The 20,086-nt window shown below is 44.7% G+C and overlaps 1 protein-coding gene across 6 annotated transcripts in view; it reads right to left on the reverse strand.

Moving 5' to 3' along the window:
- ntrk3a (neurotrophic tyrosine kinase, receptor, type 3a) overlaps window positions 1-20,086 on the reverse strand; it is a 254,726-nt gene that overhangs the window by 213,653 nt on the left and 20,987 nt on the right. For all 6 annotated transcript variants that reach the window (XM_021568341.2, XM_021568366.2, XM_036953153.1 and 3 more), the window contains exons 2-3: window positions 9,609-9,683; window positions 4,744-4,815 (exon numbers count right to left, since the gene is read on the reverse strand). In XM_021568341.2, coding sequence (XP_021424016.1) covers window positions 4,744-4,815; window positions 9,609-9,683 — 147 coding nt within the window. The remainder of the gene's footprint in view (window positions 1-4,743; window positions 4,816-9,608; window positions 9,684-20,086) is intronic.

Below are 20,086 nucleotides of genomic sequence, written 5' to 3' on the forward strand. Positions count from 1 at the left end.
CTGTGTTAAATTCAATTGATTGGACATGATTTGGAAAGGCACACACCTGTCTATATAAGGTCCCACGGTTGACAGTGCATGTCAGAGTAAAACCCAAGCCATGAGGTCAAAGGAATTGTCTATAGAGCTCCAAAACAGGATTGTGTCGAGGCACAGATCTGGGGAAGGTCCCCAAAAACACATTGGCCTCCATAATTCTTAAATGGAAGAAGTTTGAAACCACCAAAACTATTCCTAGAGCTGGTCGCCCGGCCAAACTGAGAAATCGGGGGAGAAGGGCCTTGGTCAGGGAGGTGACCAAGAACGCTATGCTCTAACAGAGCTCTAGAGTTCCTCTGTGTAAATGGGAGAACCTTCCAGAAGGACAACCATCTCTGCAGCCCTCCACCAATCAGGCCTTTATGGTAGAGTGGCCAGACAGAAGCCACTCCTTAGTAAAAGGCACATGACAGCCCGCTTGCAGTTTGCCAAAAGGCACCTAAAGACTCTCAGACCATGGCAAACAAGATTCTCTGGTCTGATGTAGGCAAGATTGAATTCTTTGGCCTGAAAGCCAAGCGTCACGTCTGGAGGAAACCAGGCACCATCCCTACGGTGAGGCATAGTGGTGGCAGCATGATGCTGTGGGATGTTTTTCAGTGGCAGGGACTGGGAGACTAGTTAGGATCGAAGCAAAGATGAATGGAGCAAAGTACAGAGAGAAAAAATGGAAAAAAAGTGGAAGAAATCAATTGGTCTGAATACTTTCTGAAGGCACTGTATATGTGTGTATACTGTATGTGTGTACGTGTGTCAGTGTGTGTTTGTGTTGTATCGGTATGTGTGTGGGTTTTGTGTGGGAGTGTCAATGTCGTGTGTGTGAGTGAGTGTGTACACTATTTAGTGTGCATATATAGACTAGTGAGTGTGCGTAGGATCAGTACAAGTGCAGATATTCCAGGAGACCATTAATTAACTATTTAGCAGTCTTATGGCTATTTAGTAGCTTGGGGGTAGAAGCTGTCTCGGTGCATGTTGGTCTGAAAGCTAATTCTCTAGTACCATTTGTAGGACATTAGCGGAGTGAACAGTGGCTTGGTTGGCTGGAGTCTTTGGCAATTTTTCAGGCCTTCCTCTGACACCGCCTGGTATAGAGATCCTGGATGGCAAGGAGCTCAGCCCCAGTGATGTAGTGGGCAGTCCACACCACCCTCTAGCGTTTTTCCGGTCAAGGAATTTGCCATATCAAGCAGTCATGCAGCCAGTCAAGATGATCTCGATGGTGCATCTGTAGAAATGTTTGAGGATCCAAGGGCCCACGCCAAATCTTTTCAGCCTCCTGAGGGAAACTAGGCACTACCGTGTCCTCTTCACGACTGTTGTGGTGTGCGTGGACCATGTTAATTCCTTAGTGATGTGGATGCCAAGGAACTGGAAACTCTCGACACGCTCCAGTACAGCACCGTCGATGTGGATGGGGGCGTACTCTCCCCTCTTTTCTCCTATAGTCCACGATCAGCTCCTTGGTTTTACTGATGTTGAGGGAGAGGTTGTTGACCTGGCACAACACTGCTAAGTCTCTGACCTCCTCCCTGTAGGCTGTCACATCAGGGAGAGAGATAGAGAGAGAGTACGAGAGGGAGAAAGAGAGACAGAAAGAGAGATAGCGAGAGGGAGAAAGAGAGACTGAAAGAGAGATAGCGAGAGAATGCCCTGTGTGGGCTGGTGGGGGCGTTTCATCCCTGGAAGTCACTATGTAAGTGACATTTCAGTGTGAAGACACACGGCATAGGGTTGAGAAGATTTAATGAGAGTGACTCTTTGGTCTCCCTCCTCCACTACTGGAGGGAATAACCTTTACAACTTCCCCCTGACAATGATCCCTCAAGATACTGCATATTGGTTGTCCTCTCATATCAAGGGATAAAAAAGATGGACCTGAAGAAATCCAGACAGCAACCTTACATTACTGCCACACATTGTAGGAGACACAAGAAATGAACCTTAGACTTCAAAAACAGGTTGGGCAATGTAAGTTCAAACGCAGAGAGCTTTGGTATTGATTCCATTGTCTTTTGTCTAGAACAGTTGAGAGCCCATTTCCATCCATTTCAGGATAAAGGCCTTGAATAAACGACTGATAGTGGGACCCTCTGTATGTGTTTACAGCCAGTGTTTGACCTCGGACTGAAAAAGGTGCTGGTACTGTACTCATTTTGGGTGCCAGTACTGTTTGTATTTAGGTGCAGGAACTCCACAGTATTTGTATTCTATAAGAGGAACAGAAACAGTAGAACATTAAGAGGTGCCGGTACTCAACTCCGGTGAGCTCCTGCCCAAGTCAAGCACCGTTTATAGGAATGCACTGTGGGTCAAAGAACATTCAGGTCCAAGAGAAAACAAATATTAATACAAATATATATAATATAGAATTGCAGATCAAATTGATTTAAACCCAATACAATAACTTAAATAACATATAGCTCAAATGAAATGATGGAAAATTTACTGTACATTTCTCAAGCCCACAATAGAATGTATCTTTACCATTCCCAGCTTGCCAGGAGTTAGCTATTTATGCTATTTATGCTCCTGTGGAGCTGAGGCCCTGCTGCACTGAGCTAGCCTGACGACTCACACTAAATTCTTCCACTGCTCTGCCGCTCGCTGCATATTTAGTACCGAGACTGACATCATTGAAGCCGTTCGTTGTGAGGAGGGGCACAAGGGGCAATGTACAAAACAAAGTCATCAGCGATTGGATCGTATCAAAGACAGCCCCGAATGTGTTCACATTCGGTGAAGGGTCGGGGAGGTACTCAAATCCGGACTCAAATCCGAAGAAACTAACGGCTGTGTGTGTGGTGTGGCGTTTGGCTGGAGCAAGGAGTCTGGGCAGCCAGGCAAGCACTGAGCTGATTTATGGGATAATTTAGATGGAATGCTTGTGACACAAAGCATAGGGAGCCTGCTCCCACACTGCTCCTGGGCTGGCCCATATGACCGTGATGTGAATGACCGCTCTGGAAATCTAGGGTTTTCTCTACATAAAACCCAGCGCAGCGTGAAAGACATTGTCCACTAAGCACAAGGAGAGCTGTAATAAAACACTTCCCTCTATAACAGGGTGCATAGATCTAAGGTGCATAGATGACTCTCTAGAACCTCCAGCTCTATAACCCGAGTCCTTGCAGCTCCAGAGGTAGACGTGTACAGTATGGGGCATGTGTGGCCTTCTTCAGCCATCATCCTATCATCCTTTATAATGAGAGCCCATTAGCATGTCCATCTGCTCTGTTTGAGACAGTGGACAGTGAAAGGTGGGTATTTTAATGACTGTCCTTCCCGTTATCACATGAAGAGATGATGGAGTCGACTCCAGATCTCGGTCTCTCATAGTTACACTGCACGGGACACTGTTACGCATTCTAGTCAAGGCCAGCTTCCCTGAATCTTGTAAAATAAGATAAAGAGTTGCACGCACGCGTGCACGCACACTCTCTCTTTCACACACAGACACACACAGTTTTCTTACTATTTTTCTCAACACACATGAACTTTCATGTGTATCCACTCACACGAAAATGTACATACATATATACGAACAAACATACACAAGAACAGTGATGAATACCTCAAAAGACATGGGACTGCTGAACTGAAGTGTGTGATTGACAGCTGAGATTACAGACTGGTGACTCCAGGTAGTAGACTGCTATTCAATTTCTTCCTCACTGTTTACTCTGGGAAAATTGGGAAATAACAGCGCTGTCACACTCAAGAAGTCTCACCTTTATTATGGAAATCAGCAACACTTCGCTAGCGGTGCCACTCAGCCCTTGCATATAGTCCCCAAACCACCTCCCCTTCCCTCACTCTTAACACAAACCACTGCACTTTTCACCAACCTGAAATTGGGTTCATTCTGAATATGTACACTGCTAGTGAGGAGTGTATACATATTGAAAGATCGAATGGAATAAATGCATCTGCTTGGAGGCCCAGCCTATCTTACAAACCACATATATACATTATGAACAGACACAGCAACCATAACATGGTGGAACTGTGTTCAGCCGTGTGTGAAGCAGCCCAGGCATTGTACTTTAACTGAACTGGGGGCTGAGTCCCAAATGGCACCCTATTCCCTTTATAGTACACTTATTTTAACCAGGGCCATGGTCAAAAGAAGAGCACTATAAAGGGAATAGAGTGCTATTTGAAATGCAGCCTGGGACTAGGATATCACTGCAGCGGGAGCACACTACTTCCTGTAGAGGAGGGGTGAATTATGTATGTTAGGATACTGTATGCCTGGAATGGGACAGGGACTGCGCTAGAGTGGTTTGTGGGCCCCATGTGGAATGGGACGCCTGCATATTCAGTAGAAATGGCTGTGGTGATGGTCTCTAGGTTGTGCTAAACTTATCTAAACTCCACATGCCTTGGTTAATATGTGGCCTAGTCAATCTGAAGATCTCGCTGTCAAAGGAAGATCAGTCAGTAAGAGGGAGAGTCAGAGGGCTGTGAACTGTGAACAAAGCAGCCGGTCAAAGGTCATTGAGGGGGAGAATCCACACGAAGAGGGGATGTGATGTACTGTATATTCTCATCTGTGTTTAACAGTAACAGACTCCTAGAGAGAGAGAGAGAGAGAGGGAGGGAGAGAGAAATAAAGAGAGAGAGAGAGCGAAATAAAGAGAGAGAGAGAGAGAGAGAGAGAGAGAGAGAGAGAGAGATGGAGGTAACAGTAACACCACTCACATGTAGCGGAGGTGGGGGTTCTGGGAGAAGGCTCTGGCCTGGATACCGCGCAGGTTGCCGTTCATGATCGTTCTGGAAAAGACACACAGTGTCACAGAATGTAAGGCATGTAATACACTACCAGTCAACAGTTTGGACCTACTCATTCAAGGGTTTTTCTTTATTTGTACTGTTCGCTGTGTGAATCAGGGATTTATTGTCAAATTGCTGCAAAGAAACCATTACTAAAGGACACCAATAATAAGAAGAGACTTGCTTGGGCCAAGAAACCTGAGCAATGGACATTAGACTGGTGGAAATCTGTCCTTTGGTTGGATGAGTCCAAATTTGAGATTTTTGATTCTAACTGATGTGTCTTTGTGAGACGCAGAGTAGGTGAATGGATGATCTCTGCATGTGTGGTTCCCACTGTAAAGCATGGAGGAGGAGGTGTGATGGTGTGGGGGTGATTTGCTGGTACAGTGTCTGTGATTTATTTAGAATTCAAGGCACGCTTAACCAGCATGGCTACCACAGCATTCTGCAGCGATATGCTATCCCACCTGGTTTGCGCTTAGTGGGACTATCATTTGTTTTTCAACACGACAATGACGCAGCACACCTCCAGGCTGTGTAAGGGCTATTTGACCAAGCAGGAGAGTGATGGAGTGCTGCATCAGATGACCTGGCCTCCACAATCACCCGACCTCAACTGAATTGAGATGGTTTGGGATGAGTTGGACCGCAGAGCGAACGAAAAGCAGCCAACAAGTGCTCAGCATATGTGTGAACTCCTTCAAGATTGTTGGAAAAGCATTCCAGGTGAAGCTGGTTGAGAGAATGCCAATGGTGTGCAAAGCTGTCATCAAGGCAAAGGGTGGCTTGGGAGAAAGTAAAACATACAATTTATTTTGATTTGTTGAATACTCTTTTGGTTACTACATGATTCCATATGGGTTATTTCATAGTGTAGATGTCTACAATGTGATTACTCTACAATGTGGAAAATGGTAAAAAAAAAAAAAAAAGAAAGAAAAACCCTTGAATGAGTATGTGTGTCCAAACTTTTGAATGGTAGTGTATATGTTACGGTCAGACACTCACATGGAAATAAGTACACACAGGAAATAGGTTACAATTGTTGATACTGAAAGACACCACCTCCTACGTTTACGGATAAATTAAAGGAAAATAAAATGCTATTCCATAATTAAAACCACCAACACAGTCCTGACAGTGTGTCCATGGAAACCAGGGTTGCACAGTGTTTTTTTGGCTCTACCCACACTAAGGAGTAGGCACGCAGGTCGCACAAACATCACAGAAACTGCAATTGTCTGCTGATTGGTCGGAGATATGTTCTCACGAATTCCTCATTTGCAGTTAAAAACCGGCTGTGATAGCAGTGCACTCACTGGAAGCATGTAAAGGAGTTTCTTTTAAACGTGGCTCGCAACCGGCAACGTTTGGGGTAAATAGGGAGGCATTCTAAAAGTCATCGAATCTTATCTTCCGGCTCGTCGCCCCTGCTCCTCTCCCTCCTCACGGGCCATCATTACGATCAGGATAGTATCAAGAGCCTGCATCTTCTCTCTCGCTCCTCAGCTAGCTTCACAAGGAGCTAAGATCAATTATGTATATTGAATCCATTTTTATCATGGGCATCTGCAAGCTGTTTATTTGCTCTGAACACGCGTCTCTTTTCATTAGAATCCATCTGAGAGAATGATTACATCAGAACAGTCCTGATGGCGTCACACTGTGTAGCTAACACCGATGTGCAACTATAACACTGGGTGTATGGTAAGCCAAATGGACATGTTAAGACAAGTATTCCGCAATATTGAATTTGGCTTAAACAAGGGCAGCCCAGTGGGGAATACAATGTGGTCAAGGTCAGACACATAAGGACCTGGGAGTGAAGACAGCCAACGCAGACGTGTCACATGTCCCCTGTTGCTTGTACTCAAATATTAAAATTAATCATCAAGGTGGGCTGGCTGAGGCTCTAAGGCACATGAGGCTGACCCAATGTGGGCCCAGAGTAGCTCCTGCTCTGGCACTGCCTGGGCTGCTCACTCTCTGGTGAGTCATCCAAATCACCTGGCCCTGAACTGCTGTGGAGGAGACGGAGGGGAGGTAGGGGAGGGGAGGGAGGCAGCAGAGGAGCCAGGGCCCACTCCAGGTGAGCCTGATGCTAATGAGAGGAGCTGTTAATCAGCCCTGTTCAAGTGCTCTGGGCCTCCCCTAATAGGACCAGTGGTTACATTGGAGGAGACTAGGGGAGACTGGAGGAGACTAGGGGAGACTGGAGGAGACTAGGGGAGACTGGAGAAGACTAGGGGAGACAGGAGGATACTAGAGGAGACTGGAGGAGACTAGGGGAGACTGGAGGAGACTAGGGGAGACTGGAGGAGACTAGGGGAGATTGGAGAAGACTAGAGGAGACTGGAGGAGACTAGGGGCGACTGGAGGAGACTAGAGGAGACTGGAGGAGACTAGGGGAGACTGGAGGAGACTAGGGGAGACTGGAGGAGACTAGAGGAGACTGTGAAGACTTTAGGAGGCTGGGACGACAGGAGGAGACTGGGGGCTGGAGGATGCTTGAAGATGCTGGAGGAAATTGGGGTGTGGAGGAGACTGGGAGACTGGAGAAACTGGAGACTGGAGGAGACTGGAGGAGACTGGAGAAACTGGGGGAGACTGGGGGAGACTGGAGGAAACTGGGGGAGAATGGGGGCCAAGCAAGACTGGGGACCGGGTGAGACTGGAGGAGACTAGAGGAGCCTGGAGGAGACTGGGACGGAGGAGACTGGAGAAGACTGGAGGAGACTGGGGAGACTAGATGAGCCTGATGGCAGGGCGAGACTGAGGAGCGGGCGAGACTGGAGGAGCCTGAGAGACTGGAGGAAACTGGAGGAGACGGGAGGAGACTGGAGGAGACTGGGGAGACTGGAGGAGACTGGAGCCTGGGTATACTGAGGGAGGCTGAGGAAGACTGGAGGAGACTAGAGGAGACTGTGGAGACTTTAGGAGACTGAGGAGACTGGGACGACAGGAGGAGACTGGGAGCTGGAGGTTGCTGGAAGAGACTGGAGGAGATTGGGGAGAATGGAGGAGACTGGAGGAGACTGGGGGCAGGGCGAGACTGAGGAACGGGTGAGCCTGGAGGAGCCTGGGAGACTGGAAGAGACTGGGATAGAGACTACAGGATACCATCACCATGCCAGAGGGGAGTATTGCCCACAGGTCCAGAGAGACCAGGATGGCTGAGGGTGGGTAGTGGACATGGGGGGAAGGAATCCGATTTACTGTATAGGAGGGTTTGGCCAGGGGTGTTTAGGGAAAGGAAAGGGAAAGGGGACCTAATTAAATGTCCTGGCTGCTATTCCAGCGTCATTTGACCAGTGTAAAATGGGCCGTAGGGAGGTGCTGTTGTTTGAGGCATGCCGCAGTGCATTAAAATAAACATGCCTGCAATATAAGCCACCGCTAGTAGTCAATAGTACTGATGGAGTATGTGTGCCCACCAGACCGGGTGCCATGTCACTATGTGTTGGGTTAGGTGGGTCATTGTATAACATTAAGTATGTCTTGCATATACAGACAGGATCTTAATTTGAGCAAGTTTGCTACAGCAGGAACATAATTCTGCAGCAACAGGAAATTTGAAATTGTATGTAGACTATAATTCATGGACATTTTAATAGGGGTTGATACACTACATGACCAAAAGTATGTGGACACCTGCTCGTCGAACATCTCATTCCAAAATCATGGGCATTAATATGAAGTTGGTCCCCCCTTCACTGCTATAACAGCCTCCACTTTGAACTTGCTTCCATTCAGCCACAAGAGCATTACTGAGGTCGAGCAGTGATGTTGGGTGATCTTCCAATTAATCCCAAAGGTGTTCGGTGGGGTTAAGGTCAGAGTTCGTTGCAGGCCAGTCAAGTTCTTCCACAGAATTGTCTACAATATCATTGAATGCTGTAGCGTTAAGATTTCCCTTCGCTGGAACTAAGGGGCCTAGCCCGAACCATGAAAAACAGCCCAGACCCTTATTACTCCTCCACCAAACTTTACAGTTGGCCCTATGCATTGGGGCAGGTAGTGTTTTCCTGGCATCCGCCAAACCCAGATTTGTCCGTCGGACTGCCAGACGGTGAAACGTGATTCATCACTCCAGAGAATGCATTTCCACTGCTTCAGAGTCCAATGGCGGCAAGCTTTACACCACTCATGGTGATCTTAAGCTTGTGTGCGGCTGCTCGGCCATGGAAACCCATTTCATGATGCACCAGGACGAACAGTTCTTGTGCTGACCGTTCTTCCAGTGGCAGTTTGTAACTTGGTAGTGAGAAAGTTGACGAACTGACTTGTTGGAAAGGTGGCATCCTATGACAGTGACACATTGAAAGTCATTGAGCTCTTCAGTAATTCCATTGTACTGCCAATGTATGTCTATGGGGATTGCATTGCTGTGTGCTCGATTTTATTTACCTGTCAGCAACGGGTGGGGCTGAAATAGCCGAATCATCTAATTTGAAGGGGTGTCCACATACTTTTGTATATATAGTGTACATGTTTTGTTAGGGCAAATCAAGTCAGAAATGTCAAAGTCAAAATTAAAATCTTTAGAATCCTTTTAAAGAATCAAATGCACTACAAGTTTGCATTTCCTGCTGTGCAGGAAAAGTCTCTGCAACAAAAGAGTGATCAAATTAAGATCCTACATCTGTAGCATGTTCAGGTCAGGATGACACAGCCCCATGGTCTCACAGCTATATGGTATGCTTTCATGGCTAGAGCAACAGTGGGCTCTGCAGAAAACACACATCAGTGGTTTATTAATGAGGTGTGCTTCTCCCCAAGTAGACACTCACAGTCTCTGAAGTCCAGTGTACAGCTCCATGTCCACATCCTTCAGGGTCTGCAGGCCAGTCCAGTTCTCAATGTGTCTGAGACATAAAAGGGAAAGAACAGAAGACAGTCAGTAAAAGCAACTTTAAATATGTTTTGTTTCGTTGGTTTACGTATATGAGTTTGGTTTTCCCTTGTAGTAAGGAGGTCTACAATTCAGCTCAGTTGTGAACTTCATGTTTTTAGTCAGAGGACGCTACAAGGCAAAACGGAACATTAATAGTAGTCTAGTCAAGATATGTGGGATACACTGTCTGGTAGAATATTTTTTTTTGTGGATGTCCCCAAGTACGAGCACATTCACATGATTTATGCTGGCTTAAATGATCTACAATGCAATTACGTCCTGCGTAATGAGGGGACGTTTAATGAAAGCGAATGGCTGGAGGTTCCCGGAGTCTCTCCACAACACTGAACTAAAATCACTCTGGGTGCTCCATGCTGACTGTTGCTGCTCTTGAACTGTACTAAAACTGACACTCAGCATTATTCTGGTAAGAGACATCCCCAAGAGCTGCGTGTTACCATTGGGCCTGTTGAAATTGCAATACCCCATTGTTTATGTATTGTGGGCACTTAGCTTTGTAAGACTCCAAATGAGATCACGTTTTAAAGATTCACCACAGTGCCATGTCTCAAATTCTATCTGTCTCTAACTTCTCTCACTTCACTCTCTCTTCCATTACCTCGCTCTCATCTACCTGCTCAATCGGGCTGACTTTCATCCTTTCTTTTAACACACACTCTTTTTAATCGATTTTTACAAATTTGACACATTTTCACACAACAAGCACACCACACACATCCACCAGCACTCAGCAGGTCAACAACATACATTGCTGATCTCTGAGCCCAGGAAATTACATCCAGCCTCCATCTGTTACTAGCATCAGGTTTTGAAATTGTCTTAAAATATTTACATCAGCCATACACATTTACCTGGGCCCATCTCCCTCTCTGGTCTGTTTATAATCAGTGCAGCGTTCCATTGGTTCAGAGCAGGAAGACCATCCTAATCTCCCTGCTTCTCTTTCCATGTGATGCGTACATGTGGAACGACATCCTGGGCAGCTGCTGAGAAATGCCTTAGAACTCATCCTGATTGGTTAGCATGCATGAGCAGGCCCATGAATATGAGAGAGATCCGATGTCACGTGAGATGTGAAATCTTGTCCAGGTGGCAGGGAGGTTATATGCACAGCCGGGGCAACATGAGGCTAACGCTGGATCCGTATATACTGGACAGTATAGCTGACCTGAGACTAGAAGCTGATGTGGGTGATCTGCACTGAAATTGTGCATGTGTACTAGATGTAGGCTACAGTATGTATTATGTAAACCACTTTATGTACTGGGTGGTTCAAGCCCTGAATGCCAATTGGCTGACAGCCGTGGTATATTAGACCGTATACCACGGGTAAGACAAAACATGCATTGTTACTGCTCTAATTACGTGGGTAACCAGTTTAAAATAGCAATAAGGCACCTCGTGGGTTTGTGATATCCTCTACGGGATCGGTGTCCTCCCCACAAGACGGTTGAGCTAACGTGCGCTAATGTGATTAGCATGACGTTTTAAGTATATAATGCATGAAGTCACACATTCATTTATACAAACGCATATATACTGTGTATCTTAACTGATGGACATTAAAACAGATACAATCTCATTAAAGGAGAATATAAAAGAGATCAAACGTAGTGGAGAGTTAACAAAGAAAATTACTGTGGCAATCCATTTGACATCCCCCACTTGCTTAAGATGCAAATGTTTAAGACAGTGTGAGGTACAACAGCTATGCGCAAATTTTGCAGAAAAATATGTTTTCATCTTATATTCATGAGTGTTTTTCTGGCAATTCATGTTAAAGACAAAATATTAAGACTATCCTGCTCACATCTTGATAAAACAGTGTTATGTAACCTAGCAACTCTGCTTTCCAGAGCAGTAAAGTGGGTCGTCGTTTGGAGAGGCAATGCAGAACAACAAATCCCTCGACAGAGGAACTATGGACTCGCCATGTAAAACAAAACCAAAAGCTTTAGGACAATAAATATCTAGATGACGAAGGACAAAGAGAGGCAGACAACCGAGGAGAAGGAAGAATCGCCTCACACGGACCGGAACCAATCAATACCCACAGAGATTAAAATCATAAGTAAAAAATGAAAGTTGGGGGAATGCTGGCTGATTGGCTGAGCTCATGTTAGACTCAGAATGAGGCCTGTCCTCCAGGGCCTAATTGAGTGATTGACTAATTGACTGATTGATCGATTCATCAATTGGCTGTCTAAACAGGTTGTAATGAGTCTGCATGGGGCTCCAGAGAGGGAGTGGCCAGACAGCTCAATGCAGAGGCAGAGAAGCCCATTAACATAAACCTACTGTACAGACAGTATAATCTGTGTGGAGCGCAGTGTACCTCCTGTATGACAATCATTGTGGAGTGGCTCACACAGAACATTATGTGTTCATCAAACGTCAAACCATATGTATTGTTAGTGTTAGTACAGTACAGTGCAGTGCAGTGCAGTACAGTACAGTACAGTACAGTACATTACAGTACATTACAGTGCAGTGCAGTACATTACAGTGCAGTGCAGTGCAGTACATTACAGTACAGTGCAGTACATTACAGTACATTACAGTACAGTGCAGTACAAAAGAGTGCAGTGCAGTACATTACAGTACAGTGCAGTACATTACAGTGCAGTGCAGCGCAGTGCAGTGCAGTGCAGTGTAGTGCAGGAGGAGTTGCAGTGGGGGAATAATTGGGTTGACAAGTACAAAGCAGTTCTCCTCTCCTCCACCATGGTGAGAGTAGGAGCTAGTGTTAACCAGGAGCACTAGGCTGACACAGTTGGATAATGTAGGCTACATGCTGTACAGCTAAGAGGGGCTTTGCATATTTCCATACCAAAACCACCCCCTGTGAGCAGATTGAACACTGCTACTTATAACTTTGGATAAAAAAGTGTCCCTCACTTTAAAAATATTCAGACTAAAATCAGTCTTTGCCCCATAAATATGTAAATATTGCAGATTTTCTTTTGCAGTGTAGGCCTACCTCTGGTGCCGGGAGCCCACAGAGCAACAGCAGGAGTGAAGCACTGAACTAAGACCTGACCAGCCAAGCGCTAATGACAAAGTGAGAATTCCTCAGTTGAATACATTCTGGTTTTCTCATGCCTTATACAGTATTTATAGAATAGTGATTATTTGGATTCCTTAGGTCACCTCTTTGGAAGAACAATATAATGTGTGTTTTCTTTATTATGCTTCGCACAAGTTCAATCATTCACTCAAATGTATTTATAAAGCCCTTTTTACATCAGCAAAAGTTTTACATGTCACAAAGTGCTATACAGAAACGCAGCCTAAAACCTCAAAACAACAAATGTAATGAATGCAATTATATAGAACAATGGAACATTTATCTCTACATGGGTTAGGATCTGTAGAAAAAGCTGTCAGGTACTGCATTGTAGGGAGAGAACTCAATGCCACTGTCAATCAGTTAGGCACGACGGGGGATGTGATCCGAACCAAATGGGTGAACCGGAGAGCCTATTTCACCAAAAACGTTCTCTCCTGACAGACTTTAAAACAGTATGCTGAGACGCCGCTGTCTGCCCCAAAGCTGTGACCCCATCTTCTGATGGTGAGGAATACAGTAACACACTCAGGCAGCATTGAATAGCTGCAGGTTTGATGGTACCACCCATTGTGACAGACTCATTTAAAGCACGGAAAAGCACAGAGCCTACGGCTTTCTGTGTGACTGGGGCGATGACCCAGCAGGAGGATGGGAATTTTACCCTCTGACTGTGGTTCAAATGGCAACACATTCCCTATATAGTGCACTGCCCATACTGCTCTGGTCAAAAGTAGTGTACTAAATAGGGCAGAGGGCTCCATTTTGGATGCACATTCTCTCCCCTGAACTTGCCAGTGGGTTAGACTCTCACCCACTCACACTGTTGTGCTGCAGAGGCAAAAGCAAAGACACATCTGCATGAGACCCACCTACATAAGTGGAGCCAAAAAAGGATGAACAAAATCACTTCCTACCTTCTCAGAAGTTTACCTCTGCGAACGCTGGAACAAACCCATTCAGTTTTATTGAGGCTGTCAGCTGACACTGATTCATTACTCCATTGCATCACCACCGCGTGAGAGAAGGGCAACATCACAACTGCCTCATCGCTTGAAATGGAATAGAATCTATACAAAAGTAACACAGGGGATATTTGCATCTCGCTTTTATCGCAGCACTGCAGTGTCAATTTCCTCTACGTGGTTATATAGTACAGGAGCTAGTACTGCTGACTCTACAAGTCGTTTAGACTACCTAACTAGTGTAAACAGCGAAACAGTCATATCCTGATCTAACTTTGACGTGTCATGTCACTTTAAAATTTGAATCCAGATACTCTCATCATGACCACCATGTGCCATGTGTGACTGTTAATGACATCCTCCTATCAGTCTGAAGGCACGTGAGAGAGAGAGAGAGAGAGAGAGAGAGAGAGAGAGAGAGAGAGAGAGAGAGAGCATTTTGAACCACTGATCAGGTGACAACCACATGACATAGAGACTCCAGTGTTAACAACTAGCAAAATCAAATACACCAGCGGTCTTCTCAATTCACTGGCTTAGCAGACGCAGCATATGTCTACGTAAGCTGTGCAGCCGTTATTTCAGCATCTGTAACCAAACATTCCCCCCAGTCCAGATCCATTCATTTGTTGATGTCTCTGTGCTGTTGAGAATGAGAACACTGTCTCTGTGTGCTTTCCCATTAGGACTTAGTCATTGGTGATGATCGGTGGTCTGTTTGGAGGTGGCAGAACTCTCTCGGGAGGCAGCCAGTGCTGTGCTCTCCCTTCTCTCAACTCATCTAATGTATTCATCCTCATGTCACGCAGCCGTATCCTTGAATGGAGCTCTCTCTTGTGTTGTTTTGTGTCTCTTTAGCAATGAAATACAAGTTGCATGTGTATTATGGAATCGTTTAAACCACTTTTTTATTGGGATGGGGAAAAAACAAGAGATTCTATTCAAAGACCTTCTGAACCATACAGCTGCTACATGTGAAAACCAATGTTTCTAGCTACTATACGTGAATAAGATGGATTTTGCCGTTTGAATGCTAATTATGTGTATGTATATGTGCAGTGTGAACCGTTAGGCTACATATTGAATGCGTGGAGGGCGTTGTCATGGAAATGCAGCTTTTGTTGGATTATTCACACAGACTAATGTATATTTTAAAATGCACCAGACACATAGGCATGGAGTGGTCTGTTGAATATAAAAAGCCATTTGGATTAGTTTATGCATTTTGGAAAAGGTTGAGTGAGGAATAAGGCTTCACACTCCCATTATAAAGTTACAATACCCTAGAAAACACAGAACATAGGAGTGTGTCTCTGTGACTCCACTCACAACTGCATTTTAATTACACATACAACATAATAGTTTCTGTTCCAAAACCTAATTATGCAGTGGCATTTCATCTAAATCAACTAGGAGAAAGGAACATTTATATGCGTTCTATTTTTAGGGGCTATTCTTTATACTCAAAGTCATAATAAGTGCGAATGTTTGCAATTCTTTAATCTTACACTTAGGCTAAATAAACCCGGTGTACTGTGTACTTGTTAACTGCAGACCATTTTGGTAAAACAAAAACAACAACAGATTAGTCCACTTCAATTTTCTAATCTGTTTGAAATAATCCAGTCAGAATGTAAAGTGATAGTGTGTGCGTATGTGTAATTACCTAGTTGCATGGTTCAGGGGCCAGGACGACAGCTCTGGCCTTGATGAAGGTGTGTATAACACCCTGCTAGAATCTGATTTAACCATCCCCCATTTCTCCATCTTGGAGTCAGCATTTCCGCAAATATTTGAACTGCAGCTCTCAAAGCGTCAATCAGATCAGGGTATACCATGCTACATGGAGCTGCTGGGTTTTCTGAAGGAACTGAGGATCACAATATTGTTTCCTCCTGGCACCGGTCCAGAAGTGTTGCCCTGCCTGCATGCTGATGGCTGATGGCTGATGGCTGATGGCTGAGCTGCCACTCTACTCCGCCGCTCCTCTTAATGGAAGCAATGAAACCCAGCTTTAAGGGCTCCCATCTGGAAGCCATGATAAATAGTTTGGTGGGAGAGATGCAAGCCAAGCCAATACTTTTTTCCAACATGGCTGGTGTTGTGATACGTATGGTACATGCTAGACGTTTACAGCAGTGTGATTTAGTTGCAATGAGTTATGCACACTATATTTCTGCTTTTTTTGTTGTCTCTCTTTACAAAGATTTTCATCATACAGTACTATATATATATTCATTTATGGAAATGTAAGAGAAAATGTCTTGCTTGGCTTACTGAACTGTGCAGCACTGCTAAATATGTATGTAGTATTTCAAGGGTTTTACTTCTCCTCTTAACCTGTCATATTGTTACTATTATGGTCTCCCAGACAAGGCAGCTAATGGTCCTTTAGGATCACAGTATTTTCCTGTGAAAAGCACAAACCCTACCGCTCTTTATCTTTGGGTTTTAATAGGGTGATATATACGTGGTATAAACTTTATATAGAATAATGGACGTGGCAGTGTGGGTTTTGACAATGCCATAATTTATGACTTCAAGTAGATTTCCTGGTATCAAATTAAACTTTGATGAGTTTTTTGAATTATCCTTCTTACTTCTAAGGCATAAAGTTGCTTTCAATTCATCTCTGTTTGATATACATGCAAAATAAAGTATTCTGATTTATATTATTGTTAGTAAGAGTACTCTAGATTTTTATCTTAACCTGGAACTGGGCGTGCTATGCATCGTAAGTTCCAGCTTTTATTCAGAACCTACTCCCGTTTATCTAGTATTAAAAAAAGTACTAAAATAGAGAGAGTAGTCCTCTAAATTTACAAGGTGTGAAATTGCCTCAGCATGCATAGAAAGAGCTCCTAACTCTCCCTAATCCTCCATGACTCCACAGCACACAGACAGGGCTGTTATTCAATCAGCCAAAGCTTTATTTACACTTTATTTACACCATATCAACAGTTTTACAACCGGATTTTACTGTCATATCGTTTAGCTTGAATGCTTTGGGTATGTAGTAAGTTACAAGTTCACTGCTGAAACAATAAGCTGCTGTATGCTGTGGCAGGGATCAAATCAAATCAATTTGTTTTGTCACAGGTGTAATCCTTACAGTGAAATGCTTACTTACAAGCCCTTAACCAACAATGCAGTTTTAAGAAAAAAATACCTAAAGAAGATAAAAAATACAAATTTGGACCTAGAGTTGGTTTTCCGGTACCGCTTGCCGTGCGGTAGCAGAGAGAACAGTCTGCTGTATGACTAGGGTGGCTGGAGTCTTTGACAGTTTTTAGGGCCTGTCTCTGTCAACCTGTCTGGTATAGAGGTCCTGGATGGCAGGAAGCTTGGCCCCAGTGACGTACTGGGCCGTACGCACTACCCTCTGTAGTCCCTTGCAGACGGAGGCAGAGCAGTTGCCATACCAGGTAGTGATGCAACCATTCAGGATGCTCTCGATGGTGTAGCTGTAGAACCTTTTGAGGATCTATGGGACACATGCCAAATCTTTTCAGTCTCCTGAGGGCGAATAGGTTTTGTCATGCCCTCTTCACGACTGTCTTAGTGTGCCTGAACCATGTAGGTTTGTTGGTTATGTGGACACCAAGGAACTTGAAGCTCTCCACCTGCTCCACTACAGCCGTTGTCGATAAGAATGGGGGCGTGCTTGGTCCTCCTTTTCCTGTAGTCCACAATCATCTCCTTTGTCTTGATTACGTTGAGGGAGAGGTTGCTGTCCTGGCAGATCTCTGATCTCCACCCTATAGGCTGTCTCGTCGTTGTCGGTGATCAAGCCTACCACGATTGTGTCATCGACAAACTTAAATTATGGTGTTGGAGTCGTGCCTGTCCATGCAGTCATGAGTGAACAGGGAGTACAGGAGGGGACTGAGCATACATCCCTAAGGGGTCCCTGTGTTGAGGATCAGCATGGCGAGAGGTTGACATTGAAAATGTCAGTGAAGACACTTGCCAGTTGGTCAGTGCATGCTCCGAGTATATGTCCGGGTAATCCATCTGGTTCCGCGGCCTTGTGAATGTTGACCTGTTTAAAGGTCTTACTCACATCGGCTACGGAGAGAGTGATCACAGTCGTCCGGAACAGCTGATGCTGTCATGCGTGCTTCAGTGTTACTTGCTTCGAAGCGAGCATAGAAGTTATTTAGCTCGTCTGGTAGGCTTGAGTCACTGGGCAGCTCTCGGCTGTGCTTCCCTTTGTAGTCTGTAATAGTTTGCAAGCCCTGCCACATCCGACAAGCGTTGGATCTGGTGTAGTATGATTCAATCTTAGTCCTGTATTGACGCTTTGCCTGTTTGATGGTTCATTGGACGGCGTAGCGGGATTTCTTTTAAGCTTTCGGTTTAGAGTCCCGCTCCATGAAAGTGGCAGTTCTACCCTTTAACTCAGTGCAGATGTCACTGGGGGAATGACGTCATCGATGTACTTATTGATAAAGCCAGTGACTGATGTGATGTACTCCTCAATGCCATCGGAAGAATCCCAGAACATATTCCAGTCTGTGCTAGCAAAGCAGTCCTGTAGCTTAGCATCTGCTTCATCTGATCACTTTCTTATTGACCTAGTCACTGGTGCTTCCTGCTTTCGTTTTTGTTTGTATGCAGGAATCAGGAGGATAGAATTATGCTCAGATTTGCCAAATGGAGGGCGATGGAGTGCTTTTTACGCATCTTTGTGTGTGGAGTAAAGGTGGTCTAGAGTTTTTTCCCCTCTGGTTGCACATTTAACATGATGGTAGAAATGAGGTAAAACTGATTTGAGATTTCCTGCATTAAAGTCCCCGGCCACCAGGAGCACGGACTCTGGCTGAAAGTTTTCCTGTTTACTTATGGCCGTATACAGCTCATTGAGTGCGGTCTTAGTGCCAGCATCGGTTTGTGGTGGTATATAGACAGCTACAAAAATTACAGATGAAAACTCTCTTGGTAAATAGTGTGGTCTACAGCTTATCACGAGATACCCTACGTCGGTCTAGCAAAAACTTGAGACTTCCTTAGATGTCATGTTCCGGCTGTTGTTTACAAATATACATAGCCCGCCACCCCTTGTCTTACCGGAGGCTGCTGTTCTATATTGCCGAAAAAGCTTAAATCCCGCCAGCTGTATGTTATTCCTGTTGTCGTTCTACCATGACTCTGAAACACAAGATATTCCAGTTTTTAATGTCCCGTTGGTAGGATATACGTGATAGAGGTTATTTATTTTATTATCGATTGATTTTACGCTGGCTAATAGGACCGATGGTAAAGATAGATCACCCTCTCAGCGACGGATCCTAACAAGGCACCCGGATCTTCGTCGACGATACCTCCGTCTCTTTCTCATGCAAATTATGGGGATGAGGGCCTTGTTGGGCATCTGAAGTAAATCCTTCCCGTCCGAGTTGTTGAAGAAAAAGTATTCCTCCAGTATGGGGTGAGTAATCGCTGTCCTGATATCTAGAAGCTCTTTTCGGTCTTAAGACAGAAACATTAGGTACAAAATAACTTACTGGATCGTAAAACGGCAGACATCTCCTTTGGCGCCATTGCAATGTCCCAAGTCATTTAATCTCAGCAGATACAGAAGGGTTCCTGGAGCTGGTGTCCTTCTGGCCAGTAAAAGCCATGTTGCAGCAAAACTTATTTCATATTAATGCTAAACCCAATTGTCATTTGGGTCTGTAAAAGTACAGCACGTGTAAATGCAGCACTCGTTAGCATATGATTGTTTGATTCTCATTAGGATTACAAGGCCTCCTAAAGCAGTTCAACTAATTGTAATAATGTCATAGGCCTACATATGCTGAGAAGTAACTCATTCAGCTTTCTCCTCACACCACAGAGGGGTGTAGTCACACAGCCTAAGCTCCTGTATATCCTTAATGGGACTGTGATGTGATACTGTGGAATCACAAGTGTTCAAACATGGACGCTTTGTTTCCAATAAGTTTATAACAACATCAATTGGAGTATGTCTAATGATTTATGACTGTATAAAGGAATCTGAGCTGCCTACATGCCTTCCTACATTCATCCAGGCCACAGACTAGATGGCAAAAGAATGTGAAAATAGCCACTACAGAGACTTAAACTATTCAATGAAAACATTTTTAAAAATCACAAATCTTAGTGAATTGGTTTTGTTTAACAAAACTGATGAGGCAGAAAAAAACATCCACAGGCCACAGTAATCTGAACACACTATACCAGGTGGTAGCTCACACACACACACGCACACACACACACACACACACACACACACACACGCACGCACGCACACACGCAAGCACACACACACACACACACGCACACACATTCCCACAG

Source organism: Oncorhynchus mykiss, chromosome 2 (assembly GCF_013265735.2).
Source record: "Oncorhynchus mykiss isolate Arlee chromosome 2, USDA_OmykA_1.1, whole genome shotgun sequence".
NCBI classification, from domain to species: domain Eukaryota; kingdom Metazoa; phylum Chordata; class Actinopteri; order Salmoniformes; family Salmonidae; genus Oncorhynchus; species Oncorhynchus mykiss.